We start from the raw sequence: 26,274 nt of genomic DNA on the forward strand, positions 1-26,274 counted from the left end.
AAATTGGGATTAATTGCATCAAAATGACAAAACAAATAATGCAGTAATATACCGAGTTTAATCAGTTATAGATAAATAACGATTAAAACATCGAAATTGATAGACTTTTTTTTCATACCCGACCAATCACATTGTTTTAAAAATGGCATACAGGGGAGTCCAAACTTCTAAGGTAATAAATACATTGAAATTGCAATTCAAGTCAGTCGTAATGGGAACATAATAAAACATTGAACATTCTGAACATTCATTGCTCTTTTATTTGTCCAGGTGTCTCCTGCATACCTACACGGAAACAGTACCAGTCATACTTTCGCTTTCAGTGCAGTTGCAGAACTTCTTGGTGAGCATCCTTACAAAGTATAAACAAATTTGAAAATGAAAAATAATAAAGTCCTGGCTCTGTCATTTTAATAAATGCATTTTTATGTTGTAAGTGGATTTTTTTTCACAGAATATGCACATCATTTTCGACGAGAATAATTTATTTAAGGAAAGACTGTAATATTTTTTCTGTCTATGAAGAAATAAAATAAAAAAAATTGTGAACCCTGAATAACGCGCGTAGCGGGTTATTTAACAGTGTGCACCAATTTTTTTATGTTATTTCGAATAGACAGAAAAAATATTACAGTCATTTCTTATAATTTAATTCGAAATTCCATTTTAAAGTACCGTAGAAAACCATGAAAAAAAGTTGACTTCTTTCTTTTCTTCGTATAAGCTTCCTCTGTTAGGAACACCCCTCTTTTGAGGGTAATATGGTTAAAAGTCTAACTATATACACACTCCAAGAATATATACACTTGCTTAAAATCTAAAATAGACTTTAAATAAAAAGTTTTTAAAATTGTGAGTGATAATTGTCAACAGCCATTACACACTTATCAGTTTTAGCCTCAAGTTATGCACAGTCTGCACGGTTAGCCACTAGTCCGACGCCCCAGACTAGTAAAATTTGATTCGGACTAGTGAGTTTTTGCAAAATTTTGTTTGGACCAATAAGAAAAATGTCAGAATATTTGTCTTCGGACTAGTAGTTGAAAAAGTTTTTGGTGCAGACTGTATGCATCTTGTAGCACATATCTCTTGTGAGCATTTCTAGTTCCTCTATTTTGAGCTTACTTTCACTAAATATATATGAGAAGTTTGTACAGTCAATTATAAGGACTGTAATTTTATGTCTATCAAAGAATGTCTCTTTCCACTTCCTTTCTCCAATAAATTTCGTTACATAGGTTTTAATTGGGTTGAAAGTTTCTTTTCTTGTTTCACTTAATGCTGAGTAGGTAGTAAGCATATGTCGTGAGTGGATACCTCAGGTATGCAGGCCTAGGGTCGTTATAAAATTACAAAAATGTAGAATTCAATTTACAACAGTTATGTTATTACAAAGGCTCAATACATGAACAATTTTCATTTTCATAATTTGACAAAGTTGATATTTTTTTAATAGACAACTTTCGAGTTCGATGCATTTCCGTAAAAAACTCTGGTTTTAAGGAACGTCATTTGTGCGTTTAGGGGCGTCGTCACTTCCATTCCAATGTGGAGGGAGTGGTTGGAAAACTAGAATTCTATGTTGTACGCATTATACGGCAAATTGAATTCTAAAAAATTGACAATCAGCACTGCTGTCATTAGGGAATTGTCATTAAGTACCTACAGAACAACCATTGTATTTAGTTTATCCAGCACAATGACGATCACTAAGACGCTTGATGAACGTAAATAGTGCAGGGATACATGGCGATCCCCTTTATCTGGTAAATTACGTCATAAAGGTATTAAAGGAGTTTTTTTCCGGTGACGGATGAACTCGAAAGTGGTCTATTTAGTCACTTTCACTTCCTTTTTCATAACAACTACTATACTATGACCTTGTTTTTAGTATTTACATATGTATAATCTGTGTGCTGATGTTGGTGCCTTAGTCACAAAAACATGAAGACCAATATTTTTTTGCAGCAGTCCCTAAAATGTAATACCAGAATTGTGCAATTATTTAGAATTATTGTACTAGTATCATTAGAATATTATCAAGATACAGAGGTAAAGCTCTTTTTACTCACAGTCACAACATAGTTGGTGTCCTACCCAAGGCCTTATAGCACCATCTGACAAGGTTTTATACATTTATGATTTATGGGATGGAATGTAAGTGTGGTGCCACATATTTTAATCCTACTGGGCCATATGAAATACTGGTAGAACACTGATAATTACAAAACTCATTATAACTTATTTTAAAATGTTTTTATTATTATTGTAGACAATGCTTATGATCCTGATGTGAATGCCTCTGAGATATGGATTGATAAAAGATCTATTAATAATACTATTTGTTTAACATTTGTTGATAATGGATATGGGATGGATCCAAACAAGCTACATAAAATGCTGAGGTTTGTATGCCACTTTTATAGTAGGAGTCAGGTTTGCAATGATATGAAAGCATAATTTCAACAGAACCTTGAGCCAAGTAAACCAGTTACTAAATGTAATGGTACTAAGGAAGTATTAATAATTATTCCCTATACATGTTAGGTTTTTTATTATTCATTGTTCAAATTTATGCATTTGCCAATGATTTACAATATCTAAAACTTGTAGTAAGTATGAATGAAAGGAGACGTCAATGAAATAGAAACCCATTGTTTGATAAAAATAACCAAAAGACATTTAGATGGAAGCATACAGTCTTGAACAATAGGCATGTGCCAGTAATTATTGAAATTTAAGTTCTCATTCACTTGTCCTTCCTTACATCATTTGAAATAACTACTAGCAGAAGAATTATTTTGTGGTGACTGTATGTAGATTAAAGATGATGTGGTATGAGTGCCAATAAGACCAACTCTCCACCCAAGTTAACAAAGATGTAATGCATATATGTGATAGCTTTATCACAGGCAAACAACCCATAATTGTGAAATATAAGGACATACACCACATATTTCTACTACAGTGTATCATTACTATTATTTCCTAAAGCCACAAATCAATGTAAGCATCCGTCAGCAGCTTACATGTTAAAGAAAAAGCTAAGTTACAGTACAATAAAAATTAATGACTTCAAATGTAGCTCTCTAGCGTTAATAACTAATGACATTTGGAATGATTTATCTGTATTTTTTAGTTTTGGTTATTGTGAAAAAGAAGCAGTTGGAAGTCATCAACCAATTGGCCATTATGGTAATGGATTTAAATCTGGTTCCATGAAGTTAGGGAATGATGCCCTTGTTTTTACACGTCAGGCTAACTACATGAGTGTTGGTATGCTGTCACAGACTTACTTGAAGAACATCAAAGCAGAGACAGTTCTGGTTCCAATAGTCTCATGGTCATTGCCAGATAATATCCTTTTATTGCAAAGAAAACAACATTTTCCTTTGTTCAAGTCTAGCATTTTCTCCTTTTTTTTATGGATGGTTGGTTATATATATTTTATTAAAAAAATGATTATAATTTACACTCTGTACAATCAAAATGGACTTTTATTATGTTATCTACTGATATGAATCTGTTGTCTCACATTTACATCTATAAGACATCTAAATACAGGTTCTCAATGCTAAGCTGTGAGCAGAATATTAAAATGAATCTTATCATGAAAGCAAGAAGATGTGGTATGATTGCTAAATCTATTTCGGAAACCTAATGATGTAGAAGTTTAAATGATAAGCATACATACGTTTTTTTATTGAGTTAAGTCTGCCAATTGATATTTTATCGTGTATTTTTCTATGTTGTGATGTTATGCTATTGTTTCAGAAAAAGGGAGAAGGTTTGGATCTATTAAAACGTTTAATCCCGCTGCAAATGTTTGCACCTGTCCTAAGTCAGGGATCTGATGTACAGTAGCTGTCGTTTGTTTATGTAATATTTACGTGTTTCTCGTTTCTCGTTTTGTTTATATAGATTAGACCGTAGGTTTTCCTGTTTGAATGGTTTTACACTAGTAATTTTGGGGCCCTTTATAGCTTGTTGTTCGGTGTGAGCCAAGGCTCCGTGTTGAAGGCCGTACTTTAACCTATAATGGTTTACTTTTTAAATTGTTTTTTGGATGGAGAGTTGTCTCATTGGCACTCACACCACATCTTCCTATATCTATATAGAAGTCCCTGTAAAGACTTCAACATTGAACAAAACCCATGCTGCATAGCAAGCTATAAAAACAGAAAAATGACAATTGTAAACCAATTCAAAGGAAAAAACTAACAGCCTGATTTATTTACAAACAAATAAATTAAAAACCAAAATGATATACAGTATCAGACAACATCCTCTGTAGAAAGGTTATGTATAAATACACTTTTACAAATGATCCAGAGGAGTAAAAGGGGCAAGGTTTCTACGAGTCTCAAGATTGAAATTTTGAATTATAAAATATGAAAAAAGTTGTGTCACAAAGACTAATTGGAAAGAGTTTCGGTGTTGATCAAAACAAAGATTTGAACCTTTTATGAATTCCCAATGTGATTTCCTTAACATTGTACAGATGAGAAGTAACACAGGAGATGTGAAGAGTAATTTACAATCAATACTTCAACATTCCATTCTAAAGACAGAGAAAGATCTACTCAATGAACTGGATTCTATGGAGAAACTCAAGACAGGCACAAAAATAATTATATACAACTTAGCAAGGTAAGTGATATTTGCTGAGACACTAACAGAATTTCATTTACTGCAAAGAGTTCTATTATACTATTTATCTGTCAGGACGATACTACTAGTCTTCCATATAAAAAATTTTGTAGTTTGACAAAATCAACTTGTTTTTCAGTTTGAACAAAGTGTGTATTGCTGTTTTGTGAATTTAACAGCAGGTTTTCGCTCTCAAAAACGGTTATTGATTTCAATTTGATTTGGGATACATGGTGTGACTCCCATTTGTTACGTTAATTATGAATCTTTCAACCATTCCTGTAAAATTTTTTAGATATGCTGTTATAGATGACAAAATAGAGGTCAAGTTCATTATTAATGTAAAAATGTCATTTTAGTTCTTGCAGTGTATGACGATGAGAGATGTTCAATCAATGCTTTTCAACTCTTAATATGTTCTTAATTGTAAAGTTGTTGCTGTCATTTGGGCAGCCTCTTGTTAGTTAATAACCTGTTGGAAGATGCATATGCTAGTATTTACTCCTAGATTAACATTCTAAATCAAAGTACTGCAGAAAGTAATAGTTCACCATAGTCAGATACAGCTTTATATGAAAACAAGAGAAATTGATAATATTCAACAAAAAGAATAAAACTTAGAAATAACAAATGTATTGTACTTTATTGAATTATAATTCTTTTCCACAAAATTCTTAAAACATTAATTGAATTAATTTTAGGATAGGAAATGGCAATTTAGAGTTAGATTTTGACAGTGACCCTTTAGACATCAGAAATCCAGATACCCATGTTAAAGATTATTCTACCATTAACAGAATACAAGCAGAATCCAAACCACGATACAAAGTTTCACTCAGGGTATGTATGATTTTGATGTTGTGTGCTCATTTAGGTCTTGGAATTATGAAAATATTTGTTCTAAGTCCATGGCATTTTTTTCAATACAAAAAAGACTATCACAAACTTTTTCGAGTTTACAGTATTAAAAGCAAAGGCAAAAATGTTCTAACTTTGTCATTAACTAGTATCTGATAGCCGCTGCATTCTTACTTTGTCATTAACTATTATCTGATAGCAGCTGTATTCTAACTTTGTCATTCACTAGTATCTGATAGCAGCTGTATTCTAACTTTGTCATTCACTAGTATCTGATAGCCGCTGTATTCTAACTTTGTCATTAACTAGTATCTGATAGCAGCTGCATTCTAACTTTGTCATTTAAAACTAGTATCTGATAGCTGCTGCATTCTTACTTTGTCATTAACTAGTATCTGATAGCAGCTGCATTCTTACTTTGTCATTAACTATTATCTGATAGCAGCTGTATTCTAACTTTGTCATTCACTAGTATCTGATAGCAGCTGTATTCTAACTTTGTCATTAACTATTATCTGATAGCAGCTGCATTCTAACTTTGTCATTAACTAGTATCTGATAGCAGCTGCATTCTAACTTTGTCATTGACTAGTATCTGATAGCAGCTGTATTATAACTTTGTCATTCACTAGTATCTGATAGCAGCTGTATTCTAACTTTGTCATTAACTATTATCTGATAGCATCTGCATTCTAACTTTGTCATTAACTAGTATCTGATAGCAGCTGCATTCTAACTTTGTCATTGACTAGTATCTGATAGCAGCTGTATTATAACTTTGTCATTAACTAGTATCTGATAGCAGCTGCATTCCAACTTTGTCATTCACTAGTATCTGATAGCAGCTGTATTCTAACTTTGTCATTAACTATTATCTGATAGCAGCTGCATTCTAACTTTGTCATTCACTAGTATCTGATAGCAGCTGTATTCTAACTTTGTCATTAACTATTATCTGATAGCAGCTGTATTCTAACTTTGTCATTTACTAGTATCTGATAGCAGCTGCATTCTAACTTTGTCATTAACTAGTATCTGATAGCAGCTGCATTCTAACTTTGTCATTAACTAGTATCTGATAGCAGCTGTATTCTAACTTTGTCATTAACTAGTATCTGATAGCAGCTGTATTCTAACTTTGTCATTCACTAGTATCTGATAGCAGCTGCATTCTAACTTTGTCATTAACTAGTATCTGATAGCAGCTGCATTCTAACTTTGTCATTCACTAGTATCTGATAGCAGCTGCATTCTAACTTTGTCATTGACTAGTATCTGATAGCAGCTGTATTCTAACTTTGTCATTCACTAGTATCTGATAGCAGCTGCATTCTAACTTTGTCATTAACTAGTATCTGATAGCAGCTGTATTCTAACTTTGTAACATAAATTGGATTTTTTCCTTTGATGTTTTTATGAAATAATTTGCTTAAAAAGTGTGGTGAGGGAAAACCATGGTATATTATATGCAAATTAATGTTGTACCATACTTTGCTAATTAAATATGCAACTCAACTAGAATCCAAAGGAAAAAAGGTGGAGCTTCAGCCATGGTATAACATATTCATTTTCATGTTATTCCATGGCTGAAGCAAGGCCTTTTTTTTTTAAATGTATCTGCCTCTTAAATATTTAGGAAACTGTTCCACGTACTAAAAGGTCAAGATCTTCATTTGTTTTCATTTTATAACAAAAAGCAATAAATTATGTGTACACACATCGAAACCTTTTTCAAACTATCATGACTATAAATGATTGTTACGAATTCCCTTAATTTTAGAAACAATTACTAAATGTTTCTTCTTTTAGTTGTGAAAAAATGAAATGTGAAACTATCATTTCCTTTGCGAAAATCCAATTTAATATCGATTTGAAAAAAAGGAGGGTTTTTATAGAAAAAGGAATAAATATCGGCTACAAATATCTGTGAAAAAAAACATATTTCTATTTTGGCGATCAATTATGGAAACGTACACTATCTACGCTCCCTGGGTCCGCTACTGTTTAAATACAGTGTTTTATCATTAAACTTGTGTTTTATCATTAAACATGTGTTTTATCATTAAAATTGTGTTTTAATGAATAATCTAATAATCGAATTAATAAAATAACGGAAGAAAAGCAGTTTGTACGAAAACTAGAAATGTATAAATATGTATTTTTCAATGAGATAAAAATTCTGTAAAATATGATTAATTTGTATGACACCTTGAAAAAAAAAAAAAAAGAAAAACTCTTCTTACCGTCATTAGAATAATTATTTAATCCTTGTCGCTAGAATCCGGTATTTTTGTTTATCTCAGTCTGATGACATTATGAAATTTCCTGCGCAAACAATCATACACAGGGCACAAAACTAAATAAAAATCGGGAAAATCCAACATTTTCTTCCCTTTTTGCAAATTCAGGGGTTCTGTTACATATAATACACAGAAGATCATACATGATGCGCAAAAGTGACTTGCGCGAGCTTCCATTTCATTGAATAAAAACTGTAACGTGATCAATTTCCAATATAAGTTGAAGGTCTTGAAGCTGTCAATCATTTTATTTATATTACAAATTTTATATACCATGTGTCTTACTCATTAACATATTTAAACAAACTCATCCTTCGGATTCGTTTGTTTAAATATGTTAACTCGTAAAAACCATGGTATATATAGTACTTGTCATTCACTAGTATCTGATAGCAGCTGCATTCTTACTTTGTCAATCACTAGTATCTGATAGCAGCTGTATTCTAACTTTGTCATTCACTAGTATCTGATAGCAGCTGCATTCTAACTTTGTCATTCACTAGTATATGATAGCAGCTGCATTCTAACTTTGTCATTAACTAGTATCTGATAGCAGCTGCATTCTAACTTTGTCATTAGCTAGTATCTGATAGCAGCTGTATTCTAACTTTGTCATTAACTAGTATCTGATAGCAGCTGCATTCTAACTTTGTCATTAGCTAGTATCTGATAGCAGCTGTATTCTAACTTTGTCATTCACTAGTATCTGATAGCAGCTGTATTCTAACTTTGTCATTCACTAGTATCTGATAGCAGCTGTATTCTAACTTTGTCATTCACTAGTATCTGATAGCAGCTGCATTCTAACTTTGTCATTCACTAGTATCTGATAGCAGCTGCATTCTAACTTTGTCATTCACTAGTATCTGATAGCAGCTGCATTCTAACTTTGTCATTCACTAGTATCTGATAGCAGCTGCATTCTAACTTTGTCATTAACTAGTATCTGATAGCAGCTGCATTCTAACTTTGTCATTAACTAGTATCTGATAGCAGCTGCATTCTAACTTTGTCATTAACTAGTATCTGATAGCAGCTGCATTCTAACTTTGTCATTAACTAGTATCTGATAGCAGCTGCAAATTTTCAATTAAACCTATCAATATTTTTATCTTAATTTCCTAAGACAATGTAAGAGTTGTTGTGGAAACAGGATTTTAAAATCGGTTTTGAAAGGAGAGTTTTGTATTTTGGTTTTGTTCATATTTAGTCATTTAACTTCAAAAGTCTGATAGTATTTTGTGCACTCCATCAATAGTTGATAAATGAAACCTGCAACATTAAATCAATTTTATATATGTTTTATTTTTATTTTTACAGGATTACTGCAGCATACTTTATCTTAAACCAAAAATGAAAATTGTTCTCCGGGGGAAGAAAGTGAAGACAAAACTTATACAGAAAAGTTTATCCCAGACAGAAATAGATACCTACAGACCAACATGGGCTGTATCCTTCCACACAATTATTATTAGATATGATAATGGTCCAGAAAGTTGTTGTGGGTTGTTGGTTCAGCATTGTGCCCCATTGATTTGTAATTTTAGTTTTCAACAAAATGTTTGCTTTTCAGTCAGTTTTATTCAGTATATTATTTATAAAAGATGATAAATTTCATTGATATGATTATAAAACTAAATAATCTGGTTAATATGAATACATTGTATATATATAAAATATTCAGTTGAGAGTTTATTGTCTCAAGTTGTGCACTCCATCACTAGTTTATTTTAACTAGATTCAATGATTAGTTTGAAGGTGGAAGACTATGCCATGAATGATTTATAAAATTGCTTGAACATGTTGAAATATAATGTAGAAAGTTCAAAGTTCATTAAAACTTTTAACAAATAGAAGCATATGAAGAAAACTTCAAATAAAGCACCCTTTTTATAGCAAATTTCAACAACCATGAACATTAATACCAATCGAAAATAAATGAATATAGGGTAACTCACATTGTTTAACTGGTTCCATATAAAAGTTTCACCTTAACAAAATACAGGAGAGACCAATACCTATCAGGTTTGGATTTACATCAAGTAAAAACAGTGATGATTATGGTATTATGATGTACCATAAAAATAGATTGATAAGAGCTTATGAGAAAATTGGATACCAAAAACAGGTAAAAAAACATATTTCCAAGTTATTACATTCTCAGGATAAAGGTTTAGGTTAAGTAATTTACCATAAAACTGGTTTCATCATTCTGAAACTTTATTCATTGTGAGGAACACTATTTATATGAAATACCAACAAAAAAAGATTTTAAGATGGAATTAACAGTGCACTAAACAGAGAGATAAGTTAGTGTGAGCAGGACATAAGGTCCTTTTGACACATAAACAGTGCACTAAACAGAGAGATAAGTAAGTGTGAGCAGGACATACAGTCCTTTTGACACATAAACAGTGCACTAAACAGAGAGATCAGTTAGTGTGAGCAGAACACAGTGTCCTTTTGACACATGAACAGTGCACTAAACAGAGAGATAAGTAAGTGTGAGCAGGACAGTGTCCTTTTGACACATAAACAGTGCACTAAACAGAGAGATAAGTTAGTGTGAGCAAGACATAGTGTCCTTTTGACACATAAACAGTGCACTAAATAGAGAGATAAGGAGAAAAGTTAGTGTGAGCAGGACATAGTGTCCTTTTGACACATAAACAGTGCACTAAACAGAGAGATAAGTAAGTGTGAGCAGGACATAAGGTCCTTTTGACACATAAACAGAGAGATAAAACACAGTGTCCTTTTGACACATACACAGTGCACTAAACAGAAAGATCAGTTAGTGTGAGCAGGACATACAGTCCTTTTGACACATAAACAGTGCACTAAACAGAGAGATCAGTTAGTGTGAGCAGAACACAGTGTCCTTTTGACACATGAACAGTGCACTAAACAGAGAGATAAGTAAGTGTGAGCAGGACAGTGTCCTTTTGACACATAAACAGTGCACTAAACAGAGAGATAAGTTAGTGTGAGCAAGACATAGTGTCCTTTTGACACATAAACAGTGCACTAAATAGAGAGATAAGGAGATAAGTTAGTGTGAGCAGGACATAGTGTCCTTTTGACACATAAACAGTGCACTAAACAGAGAGATAAGTAAGTGTGAGCAGGACATAAGGTCCTTTTGACACATAAACAGAGAGATAAAACACAGTGTCCTTTTGACACATACACAGTGCACTAAACAGAAAGATCAGTTAGTGTGAGCAGGACATAATGTCCTTTTGACACATAATTTTGTCAGTTGTCCTTGACTTTGATTATAATGTTTCCATGACTACTAAATTCATTGATTAGTTTTCTTAGATTAGACCTGTTTGTCAATTAAGATTATTACTCAACTGTATTTGTCTTAATCTTCTGATGTTTTCAATGATAATGTTCTGTTTGTAGGTCAGTTTCTCACTAATACTGAGTACTAGTAAAAGGTCAACTTTATTATAAGGTCAATGTAATCATGTAAGATGTACAATTGGTTCAATTGGTCTTGACTCATTTTCATGGATCATTGATGCAAGGAATTGTCATGGCACATTTTACACTTATTTTGTAATATCTAACCCAGTATTGTTTTTTAAATGCAGAATACATTATATAGTAATATGTGATATGAATTTTGTGAACTTTATTAATTATCCTTTCTGTTTCAGCCAAATGAACTTGGAATTGGTGTTGTGGGTGTAGTTGATTCCTATTTTCTTACTCCAATACATAACAAACAAGATTTCCAGAGAGATGATAAGTACAGGTAACTTCAAATTTATTGTTTAAGCAATGTGTAGATTGATTGATTATTGAGTGCTTAATGTTCAGTGACAAATATGCAACAAGTAGAAAATTTGTGTAAGATCTGTTTTATTTTGTATGATTTGTTGTCCATTTGACAATTGGTGACTAACTAACACATGCATATTTAAGAACCTAACCAGAACTTGTACAATGATAGATTGTAAATGATATATCTTTCAACTGTCTTGTTGATTGACATATTGCAATCCTAGGACCTTTTATAGCACACTTTATGTATTGTAACACATGTACTTCAAAAAAGTTTTATATGACTAATTGTTTAAAATTGCCAAATATAATGTGTAAATAGCTAATTCTAATCAAATGATTGTGAATTAGCTATATAAAACATAGATTCACTTGAGGGAAGCAGTGTGGCAATCAGAAATTTGCAGAGGTATTTATGCCAGAGTTTAGATGCAAAATCAAAGCTTGTGAAAATTGGAAATGTATTTTTTGAATGTACAACATATTTTTGACCATGAAAATTATGAGGAGGATCATATAGTTTCCTTATCTTTTTTATTATTTATATTTCAGTGCATTTATGACGAATGCTGCTCAAAAATTAAATGATTACTGGAATGAAAAAAGAGGAGGCAATGAGAAGACTGTACCACAAAATCAGTATGTATTATACAATTATTTACCACAAAATCAGTATGTATTATACAATTATTTACCACAAAATCAGTATGTATTATACAATTATTTACCACAAAAACAGTATGTATTATACACAAAATCATTATTTATTATACAATTATTTACCACAAAATCAGTATGTATTATACAATTATTTACCACAAAATCAGTATGTATTATACAATTATTTACCACAAAAACAGTATGTATTATACAATTATTTACCACAAAATCAGTATGTATTATATGATAATTTACCACAAAATCAGTATGTATTATACCATTATTTACCACAAAATCAGTATGTATTATATAATTATTTACCACAAAATCAGTATGTATTATACAATTATTTACCACAAAATCAGTATGTATTATACAATTATTTACCACAAAATCAGTATGTATTATATAATTATTTACCACAAAATCAGTATGTATTATACAATTATTTACCACAAAATCAGTATGTATTATACAATTATTCACCACAAAATCAGTATGTATTATACAATTATTTCAACCAATCACATTGAATTAAACAATAGAAAATGAATGTGTGTATTCCATCAAAAATGAAAACACTACATTATAAATTTGATGCTTCTCAAGTGCTTTTCTAGATTTACCTTCAATATTTTTAAAATTACAATCCAAATTCAAACCTGCATGTATCAAGTGTGAATATTGTGTCCATTTTTGCCCCAACTGTTCAGGGTTGGACCTCTGTGGTCATATCTAGCTGTTCTCAGCAAAGCAATTTATTAAACATGCTTAGACACACAGTTTAGAAATTGTTTTGTTTTGAAGGATCCATGTATTTGCTCATACAGAAACCAAGCTTCAGCTTTTCATTCTTTAAAAGGTTGAGCATAATGAAACAAAAAATTAAATAGAAGTTGATTTGTCAAGCATATATGAACAGTTCATTCATTTTAACTCCCAAATATTGAATGTCTATACCCCAAGTCTGTTAAGTATTTTGAAGAGACGCAATTTAAAATAAATAAAAAGCATGAATATATATGATGACACTATTTTGCAGACAAACTGTACCTGATTGGACATGGGCTCAGTGTGATAATTGTTTACGGTGGAGAAGATTGACCACAGGAATGACATCTGAGGATCTCCCAGATAAATGGTTCTGTCATATGAATGCAGATGCTCAGTTCAAGTAAGTGCACATTTTAATTTAACATGAAATAACATAATAATTTACTCACAAATTTCAAACATGAGAATTATTTGTTATCCCTACTTATATATATAGTTACTTACTTACTTAATCCTCTTCGTGCGCATATAGTTAAGTTATATTATTTATTATAAGCAACCACCCCTGTGAACTTGTGGTAGAGTGCTTATGTGCAGTCTTGGAGTAAAGGGTCTGATCAAATTCTTATCAAAACCAAAAAAAAATGAAAAATTATACTATATTGTTCCCCTCTTCTGATTTACAGTTAGCAGTTAGAGCATATTGTTTGTGGTGACAGGTCTTCTAAGTCTATCATATTCAAGTCTGACTCATTATTTTAGTACAAATCTGGATACATATATTCTTTGGATAAGCAATTAAATGCCTTCCTGCAGGGACCAATATATAATGATATAATTCAAAAGGTAATCAAAGAAAGTCTGACAATGATTGAGAATATCAGTTTGATTCTACATAAAACACTTTTATGAGGTCAGTCAAATAGTCACATTTATTGCAAACCCAATCATACTTCTCCACAGATTCACCTGCAAGTTACCTAGTGAATAAACTACACAGAGAACAAGTTCTTTTGTATTTGCTAGATGGGACAAAAGAACTTACAAAAGTTTAAATCAACAGGTAACTTGCAGGTGAATCTGTGGAAAAGTATGATAGGGATCGCAATAATTCCTTGAAAGAATGAAATATAGCTGATAAATATTAAAGAATGCAACAAATCTATATTGAGAATTATCTATAATTATTGTAATGTTTTTAAGTCGATGTGAAATACCTGAAGAGCCTGAAGATGAGGAGGAGGCACTGTCAGGAGCTACTTACAAGAAAACATTTAAAAAACAACAGTAAGTTATAACACTGTCAGGAGCTACTTACAAGAAAACATTTAAAAAACAACAGTAAGTTATAACACTGTCAGGAGCTACTTACAAGAAAACATTTAAAAAACAACAGTAAGTTATAACACTGTCAGGAGCTACTTACAAGAAAACATTTAAAAAACAACAGTAAGTTATAACACTGTCGGGAGCTACTTACAAGAAAACATTTTAAATACAAAAGTTTTTTTATTTTGATGTTACTATTTCTCTTGAACTTTTACTTGTGAGTGGTTGGTAATTTTTAGGTAATAAACTTTTGTGACTAACTTTGATGCTTTGGGGGGAAAATAAGAACAAAACATGTTAAAACCTGGCACATTTTTGTGGTCAATTTAAAAAGCTAGTGTCACTCAATTTTGCTTCAAGTGTTAAAATATATAAGAAGGAAAACATGAATTACAAAATAACGCTGTTGATTTTCATGTTTATTTCTAATCATGATATATATTTTTCTTTTTTTCAGACAAGAAAATAAAATAAAAATAAAATTTATGGCTGTAAGTATTATCAGCAAAGTAAATTATTCTTAATTCTGTCATGTATAGGGGATTGGCTGTTCTTAATTCTGTCATGTACCATACACTCAGACATGTATAGGGGATTGGCTGTTCTTAATTCTGTCATGTACCATACAATCAGACATGTTTAGGGGATTGGCTGTTCTTAATTCTGTCATGTACCGTACAATCAGACATGTATAGGGGATTGGCTGTTCTTAATTCTGTCATGTACCATACAATCAACCATGTATAGGGGATTGGCTGTTCTTAATTCTGTCATGTACCATACAATCAGACATGTATAGGGGATTAGCTGTTCTTAATTCTGTCATGTACCATACAATCAGACATGTATAGGGGATTGGCTGTTCTTAATTCTGTCATGTACCATACAATCAGACATGTATAGGGGATTGGCTGTTCAACAGTTATTACACGTCAAAACAAATTTCTAATCTAACAAAAAATAAAAGTTAGAAATAAAAGATCTTTATTTATTGGAATACTTGTTGGAGCAATTTTTCTACCCATCACCGAAATATTATGACTTGCAATTGAAAAAATAACCATTCTTTTATAACTTTATTGTACATGGAAATAGGTGTTTTATGAGTTTTTGTATCATTTAATAATTTACTTGCATTCTCTAACTAAAATCATGTTGATTTTACAGGCAGAACAAAATAGAACACGAGAAATGTTATTAGCAGCAAAGGAAAAAGAACTTGCCAGAAAGGAACAAGAAATGAGGAAGAAAACTGCTGTAGGAGAGGTAAGACTGACATTCTCAATCAGTTAACCAAGATCTATACATGGCTATCAGTTAACCAAGATCTATACATGGCTGTCAGTTAACCAAGATCTATACATGGCTATCAGTTAACCAAGATCTATACATGGCTATCAGTTAACCAAGATCTATACATGGCTATCAGTTAACCAAGATCTATACATGGCTATCAGTTAACCAAGATATATACATGGCTATCAGTTAACCAAGATCTATACATGGCTATCAGTTAACCAAGATCTATACATGGCTATCAGTTAACCAAGATCTATACATGACTATCAGTTAACCAAGATCTATACATGGCTATCAGTTAACCAAGATCTATACATGGCTATCAGTTAACCAAGATTTATACATGGCTATCAGTTAACCAAGATTTGTACATGGCTATCAGTTAACCAAGATCTATACATGGCTATCAGTTAACCAAGATCTATACATGGATATCAGTTAACCAAGATCTATACATGGCTATCACCAAAAAGGGACATATACTCCATCTCAAATTTAGCCCCCAAAACTATTCCAACCTCAAAATGGTCTGTAAACACATATTTGATTTTTAAGTTATCTCTCATGAAAGGAACTTACAATCCTTTTTCACATCCAACATACATAACCTAAAGAAATGAAAGTTGTCATCAATTCAATCAGATCTGCGAGATCCTTGTAAGAAAAAAAAATATCATATTGTAAAGTTTGGCATTATTTTTTATTCTCTAAAACTAATACTGTTAAGTTCTTAATTTTTTTCAGAGAATTCCTTTTTAGATTTTCATCTGTTGTTGATTGTTAAACATTTTATATTGAACTCATTGAAATGTGTATAGTTCCAAAATTTGAATTAAAAAAAACATGCAGTTGTAAAGTATATATTTTTATGGCCCATCTACAAAGGTAAAGGGTCATTATGTTTTCTGGTCTGTGGCTCCTTTCGTTTGTCTGTGTGTCTGTTCGTCCCGCTTTAGGTTAAAGTTTTTGGTCAAGGTAGTTTTTGATGAAGCTGAAGTCCAATCAACTTGAAACTAAGTACACTTGTTGCTTATGATATTATCTTTCTAATTTTAATGCCATTTTAGATTTTTACCCAATTTCACGGTCCATGGAACATGGAAAATAATAGTGCGAGTGGGGCATCCGTGTACTTTGGACACATTCTGGTTATTCATTTAATTTTTGTTGTAAAATTATGGGTAATTGTAGAAATATTTAGGAATAATGTTCAAGTAGAATTTTATGTTGCATAAGCTTGCAAGAGCTATACAAATGTATATATTCTACAAAGGATAAATAGGGGGGAAAATAAAAGGATTGATTATTTGTAGGTATCTAGCACAGCAGGTTCTTCATCTGTGAATCCAAACTCCATGACTCCAGTTCAAATCAGAAGGATGAAGAAAGATCTCGACAAACTGATGAAGGAGAAGCAGAACAAAGAAAAAGAAATAAGTGAACTTAAAAGACAAAAAACTATGAGTGAAAGAATTTGTCGTGAATATCAGAAAAAGGCACGACATTTGAATTTAGATAATTTAATTTCAAGTGTCAATAAACAGGTATTGTTTTGGTTTCTTAACCATCTGTTATGCATGCATTATTTTGTAAGTTTAACAGTTAAGATCTCAGATTTTTAATGACTGACAGTGAAATGATTTAGAAATAGGAGACATCTAGCTGATTTAAGTCGTAATTCCATACAACTTATAAGATTCATTGTTATGTTTTCATTTTTGTTGAGCCTTCGAGTTTAGTCGAAAAAGCGAGACATAGCCATCCTACATTGAGTCTGAGTTGTCATTGTTCTTTTGTGTCATCGGCGGCGTCCACAAATATACACTCTGTGGTTAAAGTTTTTGAAATTTTAATAACTTTCTTAAACTACTTTGGATTTCTAACAAACTTGGACAGAAGCTTGTTTATGATCAGAAGATAGTATCCAGAAGTAATTTTTGTAAACATGATATTCCATTTTTCTGTATTTTACTTATAATTGGACTTAGTTTTTCTGCAGGGAAACATAAAGTTCACTCTGTGGTTAAAGTTTTTAAAATTTAAACTATCCTGGATTTGTACCAAACTTGGACAGAAGCATGTTTCTAATCAGAAGATAGTATCCAGAAGTAAATTTTGTAAAAAAAAATCAATTTTTCCCATATTTTACTTATAAATGGACTTAGTTTTTCCTCCAGTTAACATTACATATAGTCTGCAGTTAAAGTTTTTTAAACAATTTTAAGATTCTTAAACTATCCTGGATTTTTACTAAACTTGGACAGAAGCTTCTGACAATGAAAAGATAGTATCGAGAGGAATATTTTTATTGATTTTTTTCACCATTTTTGTTGAGTGTGTGATTAACAGCAAAAGAAGGCGAGTAGGGAAGCTGTAAGGGGACACACAAACAATTAGAAAATATTTTTTTGAATTCGAGATCACAATAAAACATAATAGTTTTACCAAGATCTCGATAAAAAATATATTGTTATCTTGTTAATGAGAAATTGTTTTATCGAGAGATCTCAAATTATTATTTCGTTATCTCCGTTTATTATATCGTTATCTCTATTTATTATATCATTATCTGGATTAATATATCTTTATCTTGATAAAACAACACTGTTATACCAAGATCTTCAGATTATTATATTGCTATCTCTATTTATTAAAACCAGATTTCGGATTATTAAATAGTTATCTCGGTTTAATATATCAAGATTTCGATAAGAATAAATCGTTATCTCGATAAAACGAAACTATTTCTGAATTTGTCATTTTGATGTTATCTAACAAATATTCAAACTAATATCAGAAAAAAAAATTCAAAGCGCTCTTTAAAATGTTTAACTTAATTCATTCATTTATCAAGTTTTGGAGAATAAACTAGTGGATTTCCCCTACTATATGTTACAATTTAGAAATTCCTTGGTTCAATGTATGGACGACCTGAATACAAAAACATATATATAAATATTAAAATACTCAACGTTATCTTTTTTTATTTTCACTTTACCTTTGCTGTTCTTCATCCCATATTTTATAGATATAACATGTCCATTGTACTGCAATGACAATTTCATTTTATCAAGATAATGATATATTTTTTGTCGAGATCTCAGTAAAACGGTAATGTTTAATCATGATCTCGAATTAAAAAAAAAAATCTAAATTTTTTTATTGTCCCCTTATGGCTTCCATAGGGGAGACACTGGGTTTTGTGGAACCCTTACAATTTGTTTTCTAAGAAGATCTATTGGTCACTGAACATGCTGAAGATGACTTATGTATACAGTTGAAAAGTAAGACAAATCATTTCATGCCACTGCATGCTGATTTTGATAGCCAAACATATGCTGCCCTCATCAAATATGATTTTTCTTGGTTGAACAAATCTTTAGATCTCCCTCAGGCATAGAAAATAAATGTATAATGTTCTGGTTCACTATTTAGTTAACATTGCAGACTTGTAAATTAACTTAAAAAATATTCTTTTGTAGATAGAGGAAGATACTAAAGATGTAACATCAACAAGGTAATCCTTTATACGATAGGGTTAGATAGTAAACATACATGTGTTTAATTGAAGGCTGATTATAAGTAGACCAAATACAGTTTGCGGGGAGATTCTTATGTTTTATGTTGCATTTCTGGCTCTAAATGGTTTTAACATTTGCCTTAAAATTTGATTGCCACTGATTTGGTTTTTTATAGATATATAAAGAAAATGTGGTATGAGTGCCAATGAGGCAACTCTCCATCCAAGTCACAATTTGTAAAAGAAAAACCATTAAAGGTAAAAGTACGGTCTTAAACACGGAGCCTTAGCTTACAAGGAACAGCTAGCTATAAAGGGCCCCAAAAATGACTAGTGAAAAACCATTCAAACAGGAAAACTAACAGTCTAATCTATATAAAAAACAAGAATGGAGAAACACTTATGAACCACATCAACAATATAGATTGAAATGGCTTAAATCAATCAAAAGACATATTAACACAAGTGATCATAAACTGAATGAATTCTTATTATACCCACGTTTTAAAAAAGGGGGGGTATACTGTTTTTTATTATACCCCCGCGTTTTCAGATTGATTACTTGACAACTTCCTGTTTACGGAACAGTTGTATGATTTTACACATGATAGCCAAGTTGAAAGTTTTCGTCACATTTTTCTCAGGAACTGCAATACAAGGATTTCTGAAATTTGGTTTCAAGGTTTATCTAAGTCATCTATACCGTGTGATGCGTTTTCAGATTCATCACTCGACAACTTCCTGTTTACCGAACACTTGCATATTTTTACACTATTAATATTATCCACTTGCGGCGGGGGTATCATCAGTGAGCAATAGCTCGCAGTTTCACTTGTTTCTAAAGGGAAACATAATAATAATTAAGGGGTTCACTGCAGTTTTCCATAATTATTAATGTATTTGGGGATCTGTATCCTACATTAACTCATTAGATTGAAGATCCTGCTGAAAGCTACATGTCATAGATTAAAAAATGTTTTGTCAGTGAAACATGTAAGTGTTTTTATAAAGTCTAGATTAAAACATCAATTCAAATTTACCCTTTCGTATGCCCCATTAACTAACTAGAAATGTTATAAAAGTTATAATTTTGTTGTGTTTTGTAGTGGGACAATTCAGATAAAGACAGAAGAAGGAGATATTGTAGACATTATACCTGTGGAAGAAGCAAGTACATCAGGAACAAACAATTCTAACAAAGTGGTAGATCTGACAATAGATTCTGAGGAGGAGGACGGACCATCAGCACCTAAGATCTCTAGACGAGAAGATGTTAAACCTGACATATCTAAAATAAAGATAGAACCTAAACAGGAACCGTCTAAAGTAGTAAATAATACTCAAAATCAAAATACTCAGACAGATAAAACAGAGGACACTAAAACAAGACAAAGACTTCTTAATTTACAGGTTAATGTTCATAAATTGTTGAAAATGATTGTTCCCGATGAAGATCTTGGTAAACCAGAGAATGTGGAGGATATTGTCACTGCTATGATTTTACACAACTCATGAATATTTAATTGTCACTAAATTTTATATCAAGAAAAAATTGAGAACAAAAATGATTTTCTATTTATATTTATAAATTATAGAAATCATCTTGAGAAGAAACGATTCTCGAGGGTCAATCAATGACTTATTTTACACATTAAGCATTCAGTATATTGTTTAAGTATTTTTCTCTGCATAATGGAGGCTTACAAAAAAAAAAAGTTTGCAAGATAAAGTAATATAATTTTTCCAGGAATAAATCAAAGGTCATTTTCATGTCAGTAACATAGAAAAAAACTTGCCTATGTTTGCCTGAATAATGAATAGAAGAAAAAAATAATACTAGTTTGGCACTTGTAAGTGAACAGAATTTATGACTGAATAATTTACATGTAGTTCTGCAGATTAATAGAATTAAAATTTTATTAAAACAGTACTACATATTCCATGAAATATTCACTGTGAATTTTATTGTTACATTTAGAAGATTTAATAATATTAACTGATACTGTGTTGAAATAGGCCAGATTTCTGGAAATAATTTGCACTGTAATAAGTTTTGTATGTTACATTTGTTATGTTTTTATTTTTTTTTATCTCGAGCTAATGCTTTTATTGTTGAATTGTTTATTTCATATCAAGGTGATTATTTCTGGTAGCAACATGCATTTTATTTAATTGATTTTACTCATTGCGTTTTTAAGCTAGACAGAATGTCTTGGGATCAATCAGTATTACATACCTAACCCTAACAATGGGGTTTAATTTTACAAAAAATAATCAGGCCTGGATTTTTATTGTTTAATACATTTTATGATTCATATATCAAAGTATGTCACCCTTATCAATGCTTATTGTGGTTGGTGTTTGTGGTGACACATTAAGCACCCTAATGATAAAATTGACAACTTTGACAACTTGACTACAAAAAAACATTAAAGCATGTTAAACCCATATCATGTGACCTTTTTGGTCATTTAAAAAAGTATGCCATACAATGATAAGTAATATTGATATATAGTATCACTGGTACATGTATAATATTAATTGCACTAACAAATCCTTGCATTTTAATGTTCTTATTGTTCATTAATATTCTTAATGGGACAATTAACTTCTAATAAGCCGATATTATCAATACATTTGTATGAAAGTTTATATTTGTCATTAGATATAGGAAGATGTGGTATGAGTGCCAATGAGACAACTCTCCATCAAGTCATAATTTATAAAAGTAAACCGTTATAGGTCAAGGTACAATCTTCAACATGGAGCCTAGGCTCACACCAAAACAGGAAAAAATCTGGAAAAACTATCAGCAATACCTTTTTAGCTCACCTGGCCCGAAGGGCCAAGTGAGCTTTTCCCATCACTTTGTGTCCGGCGTCCGGCGTCGTCCGTCGTCGTCGTTAACTTTTACAAAAATCTTCTCCTCTGAAACTACTGGGCCAAATTAAATAAAACTTGGCCACAACCATCACTTGGGTATCTAGTTTAAAAATTGTGTCCGGTGACCCGGTCAACCATCCAAGATGGCTGCCATTGCTAAAAATAGAACATAGGGGTAAAATGCAGTTTTTGGCTTATAACTCAAAAACCAAAGTATTTAGAGCAAATCTGACATGGGGTAAAATTGTTTATCTGGTCAAGATCTATCTGCCCTGAAAATTTCAGATGAATCAAACAACCCATTGTTGGGTTGCTGCCTCTGAATTGGTAATTTTAAGGAAATTTTGCTGTTTTTGGTTATTTTCTTGAATAATATTATAGATAGAGATAAACTGTAAACGGCGATAATGTTCAGCAAAATAAGATTTAAAAATAAGTCAACAGGACCGAAATGGTCAGTTGACCCCTTTAGGAGTTATTGCCCTTTATAGTCAATTTTTAACCATTTTTCGTAAATCTTAGTTATCTTTTACAAAAATCTTCTCCTCTGAAACCACTGGGCCAAATTGAACAAAACTTGGCCACAATCATCATTGTGGTATCTTGTTTAAAAATTGTGTCCGATGACCTGGTCAACCAACCAAGATGGCCGCCATGGCTAAAAATAGAACATAGGGAAAAATGCAGTTTTCAGCTTATTACTGAAAAACCAAACCATTTAGAGCAAATATGACTGAAAATTTCAGATGAATCGAACAACCTGTTGTTGGGTTGCTGCCTCTGAATTGGTAATTTTAAGGAAATTTGGCTGTTTTGGGTTATTATCTTGTTTAATATTATAGATAAAGATAAACAGTAAACAGCAATAATGTTCAGCAAAGTAAGATCTACAAATAAGTCAACAGGACCGATATGGTCAGTTGACCCCTTTAGGAGTTATTGCCCATTATAGTCAATTTATTACATGTTTCATAAATTTTTGTAGACTTTTAGAAAATATTATCCACTGTAATTACTGGGCCAAGTTCATAATTGTAACAACAAGAATGTTCAGTAAAGATAGATATACAAACACATCACCATAATCAAAACACAGTTTTGTTATGAATTTATCTGTGTCCATTGTTTAATATGCACATAAACCAAGGTGAGCGACACAGGCTCTTGAGAGCCTCTAGTTATATATTTTTTTACTTTATGAATTTGAGTGAAAGTAGAGATCAATTTAGGGAGAAAGACATAATACCTATGGCAAAATGTTTGTATGCAAGTAGTGAATGAGTTTAATATGATTTTATAGACAAAATATTGATGGATATCTTTTCATTATACATGTAGTCCCACAAATGCTTTGCAAATTAACATATAATTCTTTCATTTAGTGTCATTTCATTTCATTCCATTGAATAGGTTGTGATGTGAATCTCAGGGAATACATTGTAATATTTAATTCTTGTGTTAAAGCATAATATCACATTATATTTTATATTCACTGTTAACAAGTTGTTTTAAAAGAAACAGAACTCTTTTATCTGATAACAATCAAATACTTCTTTATACATTTACATATATGACTTATTTATAAAAGCAAGTCCCGTAAGTTTTGGAATTTTGATTCAAGGAGAAATGTCCTAGTTTCATATTTTCTCAGAAAGACTGCACCATTTTCTGTAGATTTTATCAGAGCATTGATCATTTTCATTAGGACTTATAAATACCTGGTATAATTTTTACTAAACCTTGACCTCATTTTTATGGAGGTCTGAATGATAAATACTGTATTGCATTTTTAAGCCCCAACTATGATAGTAGGGGGGCATTATATTTTTTGGTCTGTGCCTCCATTTGTTTGTTTGTTCGTCCATCTGTCCCACTTCAGGTTAAAGTTTTTGATCAAGGTAGTTTTTTTTAATCAACTTGAAACTTAGTACACATGTTCCCTATGATATGTTCTTTCTAATTTAAATGCCAAATTAAATGTTTGACCCCAATTTCACGGTCCACTAAACATTGAAAATTATTATACGAGTAGGGCATCCGTGTAGTATGGACACATTCTTGTTTAATAACTATAAAGGGATTTGATATGTGCCACATATTGTTTATATTAATGTTATATCATAAAATGCATAAATAGTTATGAATATTTATCATATTTCTCATCACATGCTATTTCATTTCTATTTAATGTGAATTAAGAATTGGATGCATATGCTGTAAAGCTAATTGATATGAAGTTAAAAGACTAAATACAATATAAAGATAGGAACACTTCCACACTTTTTAAAATGTGCAACTCATTTGTATTCATATTGCTTAAGGAAATCCTAACTGACCACAAGGTGCTAAAACAGCTGATTATGAGTAAGCAATTTTATATACAGTGTTATGATGACATTTTGAAATTTCTTGGAAAATCTTAAAACCAACTTATTGTTGCTATATTTACGTAGAACATCTATTTATTTATCTTTAAAAATACTTGCTGTGCATCAGTAATGGTAAAAAATTCAAATATTCTGAACAAAAATAGCATCGCATATAATCTCTCATGATAGTTTCATCATCATTAAGTCAATACTGATAGTGTTCAAACACGTGCTCTTGAAAGAAGACATATATAGAAATTGTGTTTTGTTAAAGTTTAAGTTTTAATTATGCATTTTTGTCCAGGTTGCATGAGGTGCGAATTATGTTAATAGTATGGTAATTCATTCCTCCTATAACATTCAATTTCAATTTTACGTACAAGCACATCAAAACAAGTTCCCCAAAATAACATCAAATAACTATTTATATGGCTTTTCAAATGACAAAAAATTAGTAGTGCAACCTGGACAATTTTGTCCTTGACCATTTTTTATATTATAATATTGCCAAATTGCACAAAAAGTTATTATCTAGTCAATAAAGGATTTGAAAATTGTTTTTATTTCACTGCTCCGGTTTTTGCTTGTATGTGGCTTTCCAAGGTATAGCTTATCATTGAACAACACCATTGGTGTAAAATATAACAGTGTGGTATGATTGTGGACGAAACAACTATCCAACAATTTATTAAGTTTCAAACAGGGTGTTCTGTATTTTGTCAGACACTTTCAGCTGCCAAAACGCCAAACAGGAAACATATGTATACCTTACAATCATTCAATATACTAAAATAGTTGACCTATTGCTTATCGTTTCTAAAATCCAGATTTGACCAAAAAACTTTACATTTACAAATGAACCATGAAAGTTCAGATGAACCATGTCAGGCAGACATGTACAGCTTACAATTTTTCCATACTACAAATATAGTTGACCTATTTCTTATAGTTTAGAGAAATACAGCATGAACAGACCAAAACAAAACAAAAATTAATACTGAGCAATGAACCGTGAAAATGTGTCAAAGGTCAAATAAAACCTGTGAGACTGGCATGTACACCATAAAATATTTCCATACACCAAATATAGTTATATAGGTTAGAAAAAAAAGACCAAACCTCAAAATCTTAACTGACCACTGAACCATAAAAATGAGGTCAAGGTCAGATGGCACCTGCCAGCAAGACATGTTCACCTAACAATCATTTCATACACCAAATATAGTAGACCTAGTGCATACAGTATAAGAAAACAGACCAAACACAAATAGTGCATACAGTATAAGAAAACAGACAAAATAGATTAGACCGTTGGTTTTCCCGTTTGAATGGTTTTACACTAGTAATTTTGGGGCCCTTTATAGCTTGTTGTTCGGTGTGAGCCAAGGCTCCGTGTTGAAGGCCGTACTTTAACCTATAATGGTTTAATTTTTAAATTGTTATTTGGATGGAGAGTTGTCTCATTGGCACTCACACCACATCTTCCTATATCTAAAAACACAAATAGTGCATAAAGTAAAAACAAAAAAAGTGCATAAAGTATAAGAAAACAGACCAAACACAAAAACTTAACAAGAACCACTGAACCACGAAAATGAGGTCAAGGTCAAATGACACCTGCCCGTTGGACATGTTCACCTTACAGTCCTTCCATACACTGAATATACTAGACCTATTGCTTATAGAATCTGAGATATGGACTTCACCACCAAAACTTTAACTTGTTCACTGATCCATGAAATGAGGTCAAGGTCAAGTGAAAACTGTGTGACGGGCATGAGGATCATGCAAGGTACACACATACCAAATATAGTTATCCTATTACTCATGATAAGAG

The 26,274-nt window shown here is 31.5% G+C and overlaps 1 protein-coding gene across 1 annotated transcript; it reads left to right on the forward strand.

Moving 5' to 3' along the window:
• The first annotated feature begins 34 nt into the window (after positions 1-34).
• On the forward strand, positions 35-25,000 carry LOC134686998 (MORC family CW-type zinc finger protein 3-like). Its single transcript, XM_063546904.1, has 17 exons — positions 35-172; positions 271-343; positions 2,273-2,405; positions 3,140-3,357; positions 4,500-4,650; positions 5,352-5,490; positions 9,129-9,257; positions 9,814-9,936; positions 11,477-11,574; positions 12,156-12,242; positions 13,306-13,437; positions 14,241-14,324; positions 14,824-14,857; positions 15,534-15,632; positions 16,979-17,209; positions 19,148-19,182; positions 20,292-25,000. Exons 1-17 carry the CDS (start codon positions 143-145, stop codon positions 20,698-20,700), a joined length of 2,205 nt encoding a protein of 734 aa, XP_063402974.1. The 5' UTR covers positions 35-142; the 3' UTR covers positions 20,701-25,000.
• Positions 25,001-26,274: the final 1,274 nt, after the last annotated feature.

Source organism: Mytilus trossulus, chromosome 10 (assembly GCF_036588685.1).
Source record: "Mytilus trossulus isolate FHL-02 chromosome 10, PNRI_Mtr1.1.1.hap1, whole genome shotgun sequence".
Lineage (NCBI taxonomy): Eukaryota > Metazoa > Mollusca > Bivalvia > Mytilida > Mytilidae > Mytilus > Mytilus trossulus.